The sequence below is a fragment of the Mesoplodon mirus genome, assembly GCF_964341445.2.
Source record: "Mesoplodon mirus genome assembly, chromosome: 19".
NCBI lineage: Eukaryota > Metazoa > Chordata > Mammalia > Artiodactyla > Ziphiidae > Mesoplodon > Mesoplodon mirus.
In genome coordinates this window covers 28,428,013-28,441,365 of record NC_138995.1, presented here as the reverse complement: position 1 = coordinate 28,441,365, position 13,353 = coordinate 28,428,013, and the positions used below count along the sequence as shown (strand labels likewise).

At 40.7% G+C, this 13,353-nt stretch overlaps 1 protein-coding gene across 2 annotated transcripts in view; it reads left to right on the top strand.

Moving 5' to 3' along the window:
* The window catches only part of NUP93 (nucleoporin 93), a 104,550-nt gene that overhangs the window by 59,052 nt on the left and 32,145 nt on the right, over positions 1-13,353 (top strand). For both annotated transcript variants that reach the window (XM_082607149.1, XM_082607148.1), the window contains exons 4-5: positions 6,776-6,838; positions 12,716-12,844. In XM_082607149.1, the coding sequence (XP_082463275.1) occupies positions 6,776-6,838; positions 12,716-12,844 (192 nt within the window). The remainder of the gene's footprint in view (positions 1-6,775; positions 6,839-12,715; positions 12,845-13,353) is intronic.

Sequence of the window (13,353 nt, the reverse complement as noted above, 5' to 3'; positions counted from 1 at the left end):
CACAGCACCAAGGTCTGCCACCTGTGACTCCAGAGCTGCCTGTAGGCCGATGGGTCTGCTGAACTGGCAAGTGGTGGGACAAACTCCACAGCCACTCTTGCAGGGTCTGCTGCCACCTGCTGAATGAGGGTGGCTAGGCTTTTGCATAAATGCACCGTGAGAAATCATACAACAGCATTAAAAATGTATTACAATGGACAATGTCAAATCTGCCAGCTTAGCACTGCTTTCTGCAGGGGTATTTTTTGAAGATATATATATATGTATATATAAAATTAAATTTTAAAGAGATAAATATCTTTTAAATTTAATGCAGTCTGAAAAAATATTTTATTTAATGCAATCTGTGAACAAACAATTTATTAAAATATTAAAATTTTGGTAGAAAACAAGCAGTGGAACTTATTCTGAATATCTGAGTTGGAGAATAAAGCTTGGATTTGCTATTTAGTCTGTATTTCTTACAAAGGGAGATTCAGTCTCTCTTGGGCCTTTTAAGCTGACGTTTTATATACTCTTATTTTAATGCATTAGATATTGATCTAATAAAATAACCAAGCATGCTATAAAACCATATGAATGTTCCCCAAATTTTGAAAATGCCCTAAATTTTGAATTTCTCTGTTCATCTTTTGGGCTTTCAGTAAAGAATATCTCCTTGCACCTGAAAAATTCCTTGAGGGTTCTCTGTAGGCACCACAAAGGGAGCTAATGAAAAGCATGTCCACACCATCTGATAAGCCCAGCAGCTCGAGTGCTGGCAGGATTTCTGTTGTGCTCATCTGAAAACAGTATCTTGCTTTGTCCTTCCTCACTTTCTCCTTTAGTAGTAGTTTTACCTTTGTAAAAATTTTATCCAAGAGAAGACTTCAGAAGAGGTCATTCGTTCAGAAATTGGGAAGAAGGTTTGGGAGAGGTTAAGGGAGTGGTATTTTATTCAGAATGAGCTCAAGCAAAATAATGGGTACAACTCATAGTCCTGTCTTGACAGAAAGTGCACACTTCTCCATTTCACTATCTAAAGTTCTAAGGAATACTTGTAGTGCTTATTGGAATTCTTGTTTCATCTTGGAACAGACCCTCTTGATTATTCTGTTTTTTAAGTTTATTTTTTGCCCTGCTTATTTTCCTTTTCTTTTTCATTGCCCTCCTAGCTCCTGCTTGTGTCTTGGCAATGTTTTTTCCAACCACAGTGACCATTAACTATGGTCACTGCTTACTTGTGTTAATATTATTTGGATTTGGAATGTTGGTTATTGACTTCCTATAAATTTGTATATATTTTATGTATTAAATGAGAGAAGAGACAGGATTTTTTATAGCACTCACCATGTGTTTTTGTCTCATGTCAGATACCTTCTGATAGAAAGTCAGGCCTGCTATGGCTGCCTCACTTTAAATTTTGACAGGGTGGATCACCAGTTGGTCTGTTGAAGGGGAAGAGACCGAGAACGGTCTTTTGTGTTTTGAGGGCCATGTAAAAAATATGGCTTTTGTTTTGTGGGGCCAACTTAGACTAATTATTTTATCTTTTTTGTTTTATTTTTTAATGATTAGGAAGTCTGTGTGTGCTTCAATTCAAACCGTTTACATAACTGTTCAATAAATCACTTATTTGTTGTTGGTGGAAAGCAAAGAACTGTGAAAGAATCAGTGCAGGCTCTTTTTGCCATCGTACTTTCCTAGCTAAAGTGGATACTAAAATATTTCTCATAGAGACCCTTCTTTCTTACAGCTTTCACTTTTGGAAGGCAAATAAGTTAAGAGAATTTGGCCATTTGACAAAAACAAACATCCTTTGCCCACTCACTTTTTCTACAGTCATTTATATTCTGAAACCCAGAGTCTTCGTGGTAATTAAAATAAGGCAGTTTTTCATACTTGTCTTTCTCAACCCGAGCCATTTAAAAGCCAGTTTGGCTGCCAGGTCCCTGAGATGTGACTTCAGTTTTGATAGGAGAGTTGGCTTACCTTGCAGTTACATTCTGGGTTATTCTCAGACAGCATACATTGCAAGGCAGCCCACTTCCTCTGTTAAAGATGGAACATGTGGCTGGAGATATTGCTTGTGCAGGTGTACAGTGTTTATTGTTCCACAGCAATAAATAATAATAATATTTTGGAACACTATAGAGTTGGCAGGCTAGAACAGTGATTTCTCCAGCTTTTTTGTCTGTGATCCATAGTAAGAAATACATTTAACACCATGACCCACTTCATACGTACAAATAAGTATATATAATTGAAAGAATGTTTCACAAAACAGTATTTACCCATACCACATATCTCTATTACATTTTATTTCATTTAAAAAATGCTGGTTGATTTCATAACCCAATTATGGGTTCTGACACACATTTTGAAAAACACCATTCTAAAGGAATGCCCCAAACTTGTTTCATTCCTCACCTAACTATGTGAAGTAGGGGAGGAAAGGAATAAATATGCAAGTGTAAAATAGCTGTCTAGCTCATCTTGACTTGCACGGTAGAGTGGAAAAAGGTAGAAAAGGGGTCAGAAAATTTTTATTCTAAGTCTGAACTTGGCTACTTACGAACCAGGTGATCTTAATATGAAACCACAGTGTTTTAGAGTTTGATAGAAGCTCTGGAAACCATCTCACACAGCCCTTTAAGAACATACTTTAAAGGATCATCCAGTTAAGTACTATTGAGAGGCAGTTTAGCATTGGGTTAAAAGTAAACCAATGAACCAAATGTGTGTAACACACTTAGCACAAAGTAATCACCATATCCATATAAGTGTTAGCTCTTACTAGTACTGATATAAGAATTAGTATTCTCTGAGCCTTCAACTTCATCATCTATAAAGGGGAACTAATAACTGATGAAGAAAACAAATTTAAGGATATTTTGCTCCCCTCCTGGACTCCCATCCTTTTAGAGATAAAAGGAAATTTATCTTTATTTTCTAAATTTAGAAGTTTAGGGCCTCCCTGGTGGCGCAGTGGTTGAGAGTCCGCCTGCCGATACAGGGGATACGGGTTCGTGCCCCGGTCTGGGAGGATCCCATATGCCGCGGAGCGGCTGGGCCCGTGAGCCACGGCCGCTGGGCCTGCGCATCCGGAGCCTGTGCTCCGCAACGGGAGAGGCCACAACAGTGAGAGGCCCGCATACCGCAAAAGGAAAAAAAAAATAATAATAAAATAAAATAAATTTAGAAGTTTACTATTCCCTAAGTATTTCAGAAACAGTTGGTCTTTTGAGAGTTAGAGCTGTGTTTGAATTCTGCCTCTGCCTCTTCCTGGTCGGAAACCCTTGTCATGTTAGTTGAATGCTGAAATCTGTTTCTTACCTGTAAAATGGGATTGGCGGGGGAGGGAGGAGAATGGAGTGATCATGTCTACTCTTTCATATTGTTAAAAGATTAGCAATAATGTCTTTGAATTGCTTGGAGCAATGTCTGGCCCTTAATTGCTTCTTGAATGGGAGCTATTATATGTTACAGAAAGCTTGAAACCAAAACCCATTCAAGGAGTCAGTTAGAAGAGGGTCTGTTTCCAGGACTCTGGCAGAGAGGAGCAGTATACAGATGGTAAGTCAAGGGTAGTTATCTTACTTAGCAGGCCTGCAGATGTTTACGGAATGTTCTTTATTGAGTGGGCCAGCAGTAGAAGGGCTGGGTGGGAGCACTTGTTGGCAAAAAGAGGAGATATTAATGATGAGGGTCTCTGAGGGTCAGTTAGATGGCTGGCATCTCCAAGTAGGAAGTGAGCTGTTGGGCCTTCGCTTTGACCAGGAGTCTTCAGTGTGGCAGGGAGCCCCACCCAATGAGTGAGGGCACCTCCTAGTACACTGTTCTCACCCCAGCTCACCTCTATAGAAAACCCATTTTCTGATAAACTATAAAAATATGTCTCTGAGATGAGGGGCCTGAGAGGTGCCTCACAGGAGGAGCTGGAAGGAAAGGAAACACACACATGGAAAAGGGAAGTAGAAGAGATCCGTGGGAAACTTGGGCTGAGGCAGGTATTTTCTTGCCCAACTTATTAGTTCTTTAATTTGTTATTCTTCCTTAAGGTGTATATTCTTTACAAGAAACTAACTGCCACTAGATGGCACACGGATCCCAGCACTATTCTGACTGTATATTATTTAAGATTCTTTTCAAAAGATAGGTCACTAATACGTTGTTTTTAAAAATAAAATATGATAGGAGGGGACTATTTTACATAGGTTACATAGGTTACATAAGGAATAAATGATGAAAGAAGGAATAAAGGATGAAAAATTAAAATTCAAAATCTTTATAGTTTGTGGGCTTGGTTTGTGCTATAGAGAAAGCCCAGTTGTAGAGGTGCATAGTGGCTCATGATCTTTGTTCATATGTAGGTGATATCTGTAATTTGATTCTCATGCACAAATACTTCATTTAATTTATTAAGTGAGATTTTTGGAAGGTAGGTTTATAAAGAAGAGAGTAATCTGCCCCCAAAGCAATGCCTTTTTTTCTTCTTTTTCTTTCTTAACCACTACTTGAAATTTCATTTCTTAGAAATTTTGAAATTGTGTTTCTTACAGAATATTATGTTGCTTTTAAACAAATGTGTCTGATTATTGCTTTGCATTTGTGTTTGAATTGTGTGTATGTGTATATAGGTTATACGCAGACACAGATGCAGTTAAAAGAATGGGATGGGCTGGTCACTGGGACGAGCAGAGAAGCCCAGAGAGGGGGTGGGGCACTTGGCACACTCCTTGCCAACCCAGCCAAAAAGAAAAAAATGAGACCAGGCCTTGTCAGTCAGTGGTTATCACCACCACCCTGACAATCAGCAGCAGCCATGAAAAGGTGCAACAAAGCACAATTTTATGCCCTTTGTTCAGGAACAGCAGTCGAAGATAATAGTTCTATAGCTTTGTTTATAAACTGTGACACTAAAGCCTTTAGCTTTAGCCACTGAAGACCCACTCAGGAAAAGGGAAATCATAATAAAGATTTGTTGACTTGATGTAATCATTTGCTGCGAAGGGTATGAACAAGGTCCATTAAAATCCTTCCCATGATTTCGTGTCTGGCTCCCTTGCAATGGCCAGAAACAGACACGTGGTGAGAAGCTGCCCCCTTCTGATTGGATTACGTGGGGTCCTAGCTTTATGTGCTCTGGTTTATTGAGGCCATTATTTTAGAAGCAAGTGGCAGATGCTTCCCTCCACCCCCTCGCCCCCACCACCGAATATCAGTAGAGGTGTTTGGAGCAGCCTCTGTGTCATGTCCTCAGAGCTGCCTGAGAGCTGCCTCAGGGACTGCCCTGGAGGAGCCAATGAGGGAACTGTTCCCCGAGCTGCTGGCCATTGTCTCTGTCCATTCCAGTGCACTGCCCAGGTTGGGCTGTAACAACAGATGTGGAGAATCCTGTGAAGATTAGTAATATTTTATTTAAATATATGTCCCCACTCTTATCCAGCCCCCTACCCCTGTTTTGTTTTGTTTTGTTTTGTTTTAAGAATCACAGCCTTATCTGCGACTGTTTGAACAAAATATACTAAAATGTTATAATTGTTGAAATATAAATAAGTGATCAATAAATTAATCAATTAACCATGACAGTAAGCTTTCAAGAAAACTGTCAGATATTTTAAAATTTAGCATGTCACTTTAAAAACTTTAGCTTAATTCTACTTTGTATTATATTCCCCCAAAGAGTTCCTAAAACAAAAAGAGCAAAAACATGATTCTGAAAAAACAGATGATTTGGGGACATGTATAAATACACCCATAGTGTGCTTGACACGCAGGTACCTTGCATTCCATAGTGTAGGTGGACCTAATATATAGGGTCACTCAGAATCTTTCATATTACAACCAAGAGTTCGATCACTACTTATTAGTTAATGGATCATCTTCCTTGTCCCTACTTGGCCCCCACATCCCAGGCTGTGGGGAGAAAGCTTCACCCCTGTGTGAATGGCAAGGCATCAGCATGGAAGCCCACTCTGTCTGCATCTGTCCCTTGTCCTCCTCCCCAGGATCTCCGGTTGAGCAATGAGGACAATGAATAGCAACTAGGAAGTCACCCTGGGCATCTTTCTTTAATGTCGCCAACAGATCTAATCAATCCTAATGCTAGAGCTACATGTATTGAGCCTTGGGCCAAGCACTTGATTACATTGTCTCATTTAATATTCATTTTACATATGAATAAACTAAGGTTTAGAGAATCTGGATGACTTGTCTAAAATCGTCACCCGTGCAAGTAGTAAATGGGGGAACCATGATGTAAAACTAGGTCTGTTGTGTTATCATGAAGTTGCGTTTTGCAGACATTTAACCCTGTGTGTATTAAACCAGCCTTGTGGGCCAGTTCCTCTTCACCCCACCTGTATTAAATAAGCAGCAGGTGTCATCAGGCCTGAAATAGGGAGTGCACGTAGCACAACCCTAGAAGAAAAGCATAAATAAATGATTTTTCAGGTATCCCAGCCATTGACAAACAAGTGAAAAACACCCAAACAAAGGGATGGCTGATGCCTTCCTCAATGTTAGGAAGAAATTGAAGAATTAACTGAAAACAACAGAGAAATATAGTCCGAGGGACAGTTAACAGGCACTGTGACTGGCTGCATAGCCAAAGCTGTATCTATAATATGGACCATATTCAAGTTGAGAGAGTTTTGTGAGGGTGAAGGTAGGCAGGGTAGCAGATATCCTTACGGGTGTTTTTCTTCTTTTTCCTACAGTGTGCTTTTGATTATTTGAAGGTTAATTTTGTTAATTTTAACCTAAATTGTGTCATTTCTCTCCTCCTTCCTAGGGCTTCCTAAAGAATGAAAAGGACAATGCCCTGCTGTCTGCCATCGAAGAGTCCCGCAAGAGGGTAAGAAATGAACCCAAATGTATATGTATACTGTTGTGAGGGCAGCAGTGTATACTGGGGCGTGGAGGTTCTAGAAGCTGGTTTCTGTGTTCCAGGCCCAGCTCTCTTGATAGTTCACCAGAGGGAGTTCTACAGGAACCATTTTTTTTTTGCGGTACGCGGGCCTCTCACTGTTGTGGCCTCTCCCGTTGTGGATCACAGGCTCCGGACGCGCAGGCTCAGCGGCCATGGCTCACGGGCCCAGCAGCTCCGGCATGTGGGATCTTCCCGGACTGGGGCACGAACCCGTGTCCCCTGCATCAGCAGGCGGATTCTCAACCACTGCACCACCAGGGAAGCCCTACAGGAACCATTTTTGAGGAAAATACCATGCTCATAACTCTACGTGTATTTAGTGACTGCATCTGAAACACTGGGCTGGTCGGTTAATTATTAAGTTAATCATAGAATGGAAGGGCCAGACAATTCTTTGGTTTCATTGTTACAGTATAAATGGTATTTTGGTTTATACTGAATCAGCAGTTCAGAAAAGCAATTATGATATTGATAATTTTCCTCAGTTTCTTTTCCTTTTATCACACAATTTGACCTTCTACACCACCTTTTAAATTAACAATTTCTCCAAGCTCTTTGAAACAAACAAACAAAAAACATCTTGATATTCGAGAGGATAGTAAATAAGTCAGCCAGAACAGCCATTATATGTGCAGCAATATTTCGCAACAAACATTCCCTCGAGACAGTCAAAGATGATTTACTTTACTAACGTGAGTTATCTTCATTTGTTTGACAAGGATTAAAAGATCAAAATCTTTCCAATACATTCCATTATGGAGTAAGATTTTCAGGCCCCCAGAGTCTTTTGGGGAGGGAGGAGGAAGGTTAATGATCATGTGGAGTTGGTTCTAAAAATGCAGCTTTTCCCAGGAAGGAGGCTGGAGGGTTCACATTAGTCTGGAAGCAGTAGCTGTCTCTGCAAGGGAGTAGGGGTGAAGGGAATCTCTGTTTTGCTGTTTACTTATGTAAGCCTTAGATCAAGTGAAATGTATTTGTGTATTATTTATGTGGTTCAAAAAATAAGAAAGTAAAAAAAAAATGCTGCTTCTCAGTGTGCTTTATTAGAATATTCCATACAGGTGGAAATGTCTAAGTAGGGCTGATATGAGTGAGATAGGGCAGCAGGGGGGCTTGCCAGCTCTAATTTATAAGAATATGTTTCAGAGACATTATTTAAATGACTGATATGTTTAATTATCAGAGTAAAATTCCCTAAAATTTAATTAATTATATTTTTGGCAATAGTACTTATTCCTAGAAATAGAGAAATTCACTTGATCCAGATTTGAAAATATTTTTTTTAAGGTTTTTTTTGGTTCACACTTGGAGTGAGTTACTCACCAACATTGATTCTCCTGCTGTAAAGGACCGATGAAATTAAATTAGGATTGTCGAATGCCACCGAGCCTTATTAATCCATTTACCCTGCGGAATGTGTTTCTGAAATTGGCAGTCTCTGAACGTTGTGCCATATTGAGACTAAATGTGCAGCCAGCCAAAACATTTAAGTGACATACCACAGTGCAAAATGTGTGCATATGTGTTTGTGAGGGAGATGTTCCGGTGTTGGGAGCTGGCCCTGGGGCAGGGAACCTTTCACCTATCTGGACACCAGAGGCTGCTGCTGAACAAGAATCATTTTCAAACAAAAAGGTGAGCAGCTTTTTGGCATTATTGGTGGTAATTTCACGTTTGAATAACTTGCCAATATCCTGCTGAAATGCCAAGAAAACAAGCTACAAAACCACAAATGTGTACTATCTTTTCCCATTTGGTGCATCCCAGCAAAAACAGAACAACATTATCAGAACATATGTAGAGTTTCTAAAAGCCAGCAACAGCTCAATAATAAGTGGGTGTGAAGTCAAAGCAGGTTGCCCTCTTCCCTTTATGAAAATGGGGTTCGAGTGCTCCCCACCTGTTCTTAATTCAGTTGCCCAGTTCTTTCCCTGCCTTCCTTTCTTAACTATGTTCAAAGAGATATATTTCCCCACATAACTTGAAAGATTCGGACTTAATTTTTTTTTTTAATATATCTGAGGTCTGCCTGTCTTGAGAATGACAATCTTTTTTTTTGGGGGGGGGGTGTTGCACTGGGTCTTAGTTGTGGTATGCGCACTCTTAGTTGCAGTATGCCTATGCGATCTAGTTCCCCAACCAGGGATCGAACTGGGGGCCCCCTGAATTGGGAGCACAGAGTCTTAACCACTGCGCCACCAGGGAAGTCCCCGGATTTAATTTATAATAGTTTCTCCACTGCTTTGTCGTTTTCTGTGGTTTGTCTTTCCTTATCCCTGCTATTCCTGTCTCTCACCTTGTCTCAGACCCTCACTGTCCTCCTTTTCTCTTAGTTCTTAGCTCTTTTGAGTAGCTCTGTTGATTCTCTCTCATTAGCTCCTCTAGTTGACATTCTTCTTTGCGCCTAATCTGGTGGTTCAGATGTGGGTCTAAAGGGAATAGACTGGAAGAGGGCAGATGGGTGGCTGATCATCCCTGATTAGCCCACAAATTGGATGTTCCATGATCTCTAATGTAATTAAGATAAGCTGGGGGTGGCATGGTGAAGGGAAGAGAATTTTAATGTCGGACCATGTATTTTTCTTTGAAGCTCCTTATCACACTAATGATGAACGGAACGACAGTGCTGTTTGTTCAGGTTGTGGAGCGGTTTCTAAACGAGTAGCCTGGCATACTTCTCAGATACATCTGAGGATTTGAGCTCAGAAAGCTGCCAGTTTTCAGAGTATTTCCTGTGTTCTTGAAGCAGGAGTTCTTGGCACACAGGTGGGCAGCTTGATTAACAGGGGATGGTTAATTCCCACTGTTGTCGCCCTGACCCTTACGTGATGCTGGAAGCCTGCCCCTGGCATCCTCATCAACAGTGTCTCTGAGACAGATTGTGTTTTCTTCAATTGCCTTTAGTGCTCTGCCATTCTTTATCAGCCAGAGGACTTACCCTTAAGAAAAATTCTTGTGACACTGTGGTGTCCTGGGTCAGTGGCAGCGCTTAGTCAGTGCCTCACTTCCTATTGCAAGTTTGGAAAGCTGTATGGTATGCCAGCCCTCCACCTCCTTATTTCAACCCGCCCTGGTCCTCCTGCCCCATGGCCCTCTTATTTTCCCTTTCTTGGACAGGTTCAAGGTTTAAGGAGGTGGATGCCCACTAAATGGAAGAGTTTTAGAAGAAATGTGGTTCAACATGTGCACTATTTCTGGATAGCTTCTAGGGAAACTACCTCTTCCCCTCCCCTCTACCCCACCTCTCTGTTCCAGCATACTTTTCTCTGTTCAAAATGCATAGCTTTCGTGTTTAAGGTCACTAATGTAGCAAGAGAAAATGATTTTTCTCCGGGTATTTTTTTCGATCCAGGCTACTTGGAGTGGTCCATTCTGCCTGACCTTCAGTGGGAAGAAAACCAGATGAAAGACTGTTTTTAAAGTTTTTGATAGTCATTTCTTTTTTTGTCTTCACAATACATATTAGAAAAGAGATCCATTGATAGATGGACCAGATCAAATTTGCAAGATGTGCCAACCCTCTTCCTAATCATTTTTGTGGGTGTCTGCTCTCTTTTTCACATTTTAATAAATATTGGTCCACATTCAAACATCCCATTTGTAGAAGGAGTATATGATTTTTCTGGAAGTTTCCCAGAGCTTATATATATGAATATTATCAGTATAAATTATCTGCATTGCCAAAATAAAGCAGGCATTACTAAATACTCATTCCCTTGGTGCTGCCTAATTAGATGCCAATCTGATTGTAAATGAAATGGCTTTTTGAGAAGTGGGCTTAAGCTGATGGGAAACCTGGTCTGCCAATTGAAGAATAATAGGCTAAGAATGGTTATGATTCAGTATGTCTCTATAAGTTGCTTTAATCTCCTCCTCAGAGGGGTTTTGGTTTTGCTTTTGTTTTTTGGGGTTTTTTTTCTTGTTTTTTTGTTTTGTGTGTGTGTGTGTGTGTGTGTGTGTGTGTGTTCTCCCTTCCTCCCTCCTCCCTTCCTCTTTTCTTTTTTTTTTTGACCACTCCTAGATTTTTTTTTTAGTTTTATTTTATTTATTTTTGGCTGCATTGGGTCTTCGTTGCTGCGTGCAGTGAAGGGCTTTCTCTAGTTGTGGTGAGTGGGGCTACTCTTCGTTGCGGTACACGGGCTTCTCACTGCGGTGGCTTCTCTTGTTGTGGAGCACGGGCTCTAGGCACATGGGCTTCAGTAGTTGTGGCACGCAGGCTCAGTAGTTGTGGCTCGCGGGCTCTAGAGTACAGGCTCAGTAGTTGTGGTGCACAGGCTTAGTTGCTCCTAGGCATGGGAGATCTTCCCGCACCAGCGCTTGAACCCATATCCCCTACATTGGCAGGCAGATTCCTAACCACTGTGCCACCAAGGAAGCCCCCCTTCCTCTTTGCTTTGTTTTCCTTCTTTCTCTTCTTTCTTTTCCTTCTGAGTGCCTTTGTTTTGGCAACCTGCTGTGTCACCAGCAGATAGAAGTGAGGTTTGCCAGACATTTCAGTAGTGACTTTGAGAAGACTGATAGGAAACCTAATTGCAAAAGGCTCTGTTGTTTTTTCTTTTACTGATTTGCTTCCTCATATGAAAATATTACTGTTTCTTAAAAAAATAGACACTGGGAGAATCTTACTTTTTGTCTTATCTTAGAGGCCCGTTAAATCTTAAGATACCATTGTCTTTATAATCCGTCATTATTTTATGTACTACAAAGAAAAAGTACTTCAATTTAAGCTTTTGACATGCTATCAATTGTAATATGTAGCCTAATTTCAGAGGTTTTAAGAAGATATTTATCTTAATAAGCACATGAAAAGATGTTCAACATCACTACTCATTAGAGAAATGCAAATCAAACCATGAATTATCACCTCACACCCATTAGCATGGCTACAATCAAAAAAACCCAGAAAATAGTGAGTATTGGAGAGGATGTAGAGAAATTGGAACCTTTGTGCACTGTTGATGAGAATGAAAAATGGTACAGCCTCTTTGGAAACATTATGCAATCACTCAAAAAATTAAACATAGGATGACCATCTGATCCAGCAATTCCATTTCTGGGTATGTATCCCAAAGAACTGAAAGCAGGAATTTGAAGAGATATTTGTACACCCATGTTCACAGTAGCACGATTCACAATTACCAAAAATTGGAAGCAACTCAAGTGTCCATGGATAGATGAATGGATAAACAAAATGTGGTGTGTACATACAGTGGAGTATTATTCAGCCTTAAAAAGGAACAAGACTGCATATGCTATAACATGGATGAATCTTGAGGACATTTTGCTAAGTGAAATAAGCCAGACATAAGAAGACAAATACTGTATGATTGCACTTCCATGAGGTACCTAGAAGTGGTCAAAATCATAGAGACAGAAGTAGAATGGTGGTTGCCTGTGACTGGGGGAGGGTGGGAATGAAGTTATTGTTTAATGGGTACAGAATTTCATTTTTGCACGATGAAAAGAGTTCTGGAGATGTATGGTGGTGATGTTTGCACAGCCGTGTGAATGAACTTAATACCACTGAACTGTACACTTAAAAAGGGTTAACATGGTAAGTTTTATTGTTAAGTGCATTTTGCCACAATTAAAAAAATATTTAATGTGTTAGACTTGATGAAATAGGTCATGTTGCAAACAGTTGTCAGTAAATTCTTTAAGGATAATTTAAAATAGATTGCTTTTGCTCCACTTATGGAAAGATGGCAGATCTGGAGGGCTTTGAATTTCCGTTGCGCTTCCAGGGAAACCGTGTTCTTTGTCTTCTCATTTGGGTCATCTCTCTCTGCTCCTCTCCAACAGACCTTTGGCATGGCTGAGGAGTACCATCGAGAGTCAATGCTGGTTGAGTGGGAGCAAGTGAAACAGCGGATTCTCCACACCCTGCTGGCATCGGGAGAAGATGCCCTTGACTTTACTCAAGAAAGCGAGGTAGGTTGAGTCCAGAAGGTAAACCGCGATGAAAACTGTGAGGTCAGAGAATGCTTGTCTGCTTGACTACTGATAGTCCTGGCACGGTTGATCACTGTCTCCCCCTTGAAGCCCTCTCTTCATTGCCTTCCAGATGCCCATGTTTGCCTGGATTTCCTCCAACATGTCTGGCTGCTTCTGCTCAGCCTCTTTTGCTGAATTTTCCTCAAACTCCTTGACCCCTAGGTGTTTTTGTGTCCCAGGGCTCAGTCCTTGGCCTGTTCTTGTTTCTTCCTCAGTTACTGCCCCATTGATCTCATCTGGGCTTGTGGTATTAAATACCATCTATGTACTTGAAGACTTAAATTTACATCACAGCCCCAAACACCCCCAGACTCATTTTTCTAGTGGCCTTCTTGGCTGTACTCAGATGTCTCAGAGCCATCAAGCTAAACATGTTTAGAATTGAGTCATGGTAGCAGCTGCCCTCAACTCCCTCCTGGCATCAACCTTCTTTTCTCACAGAGTTT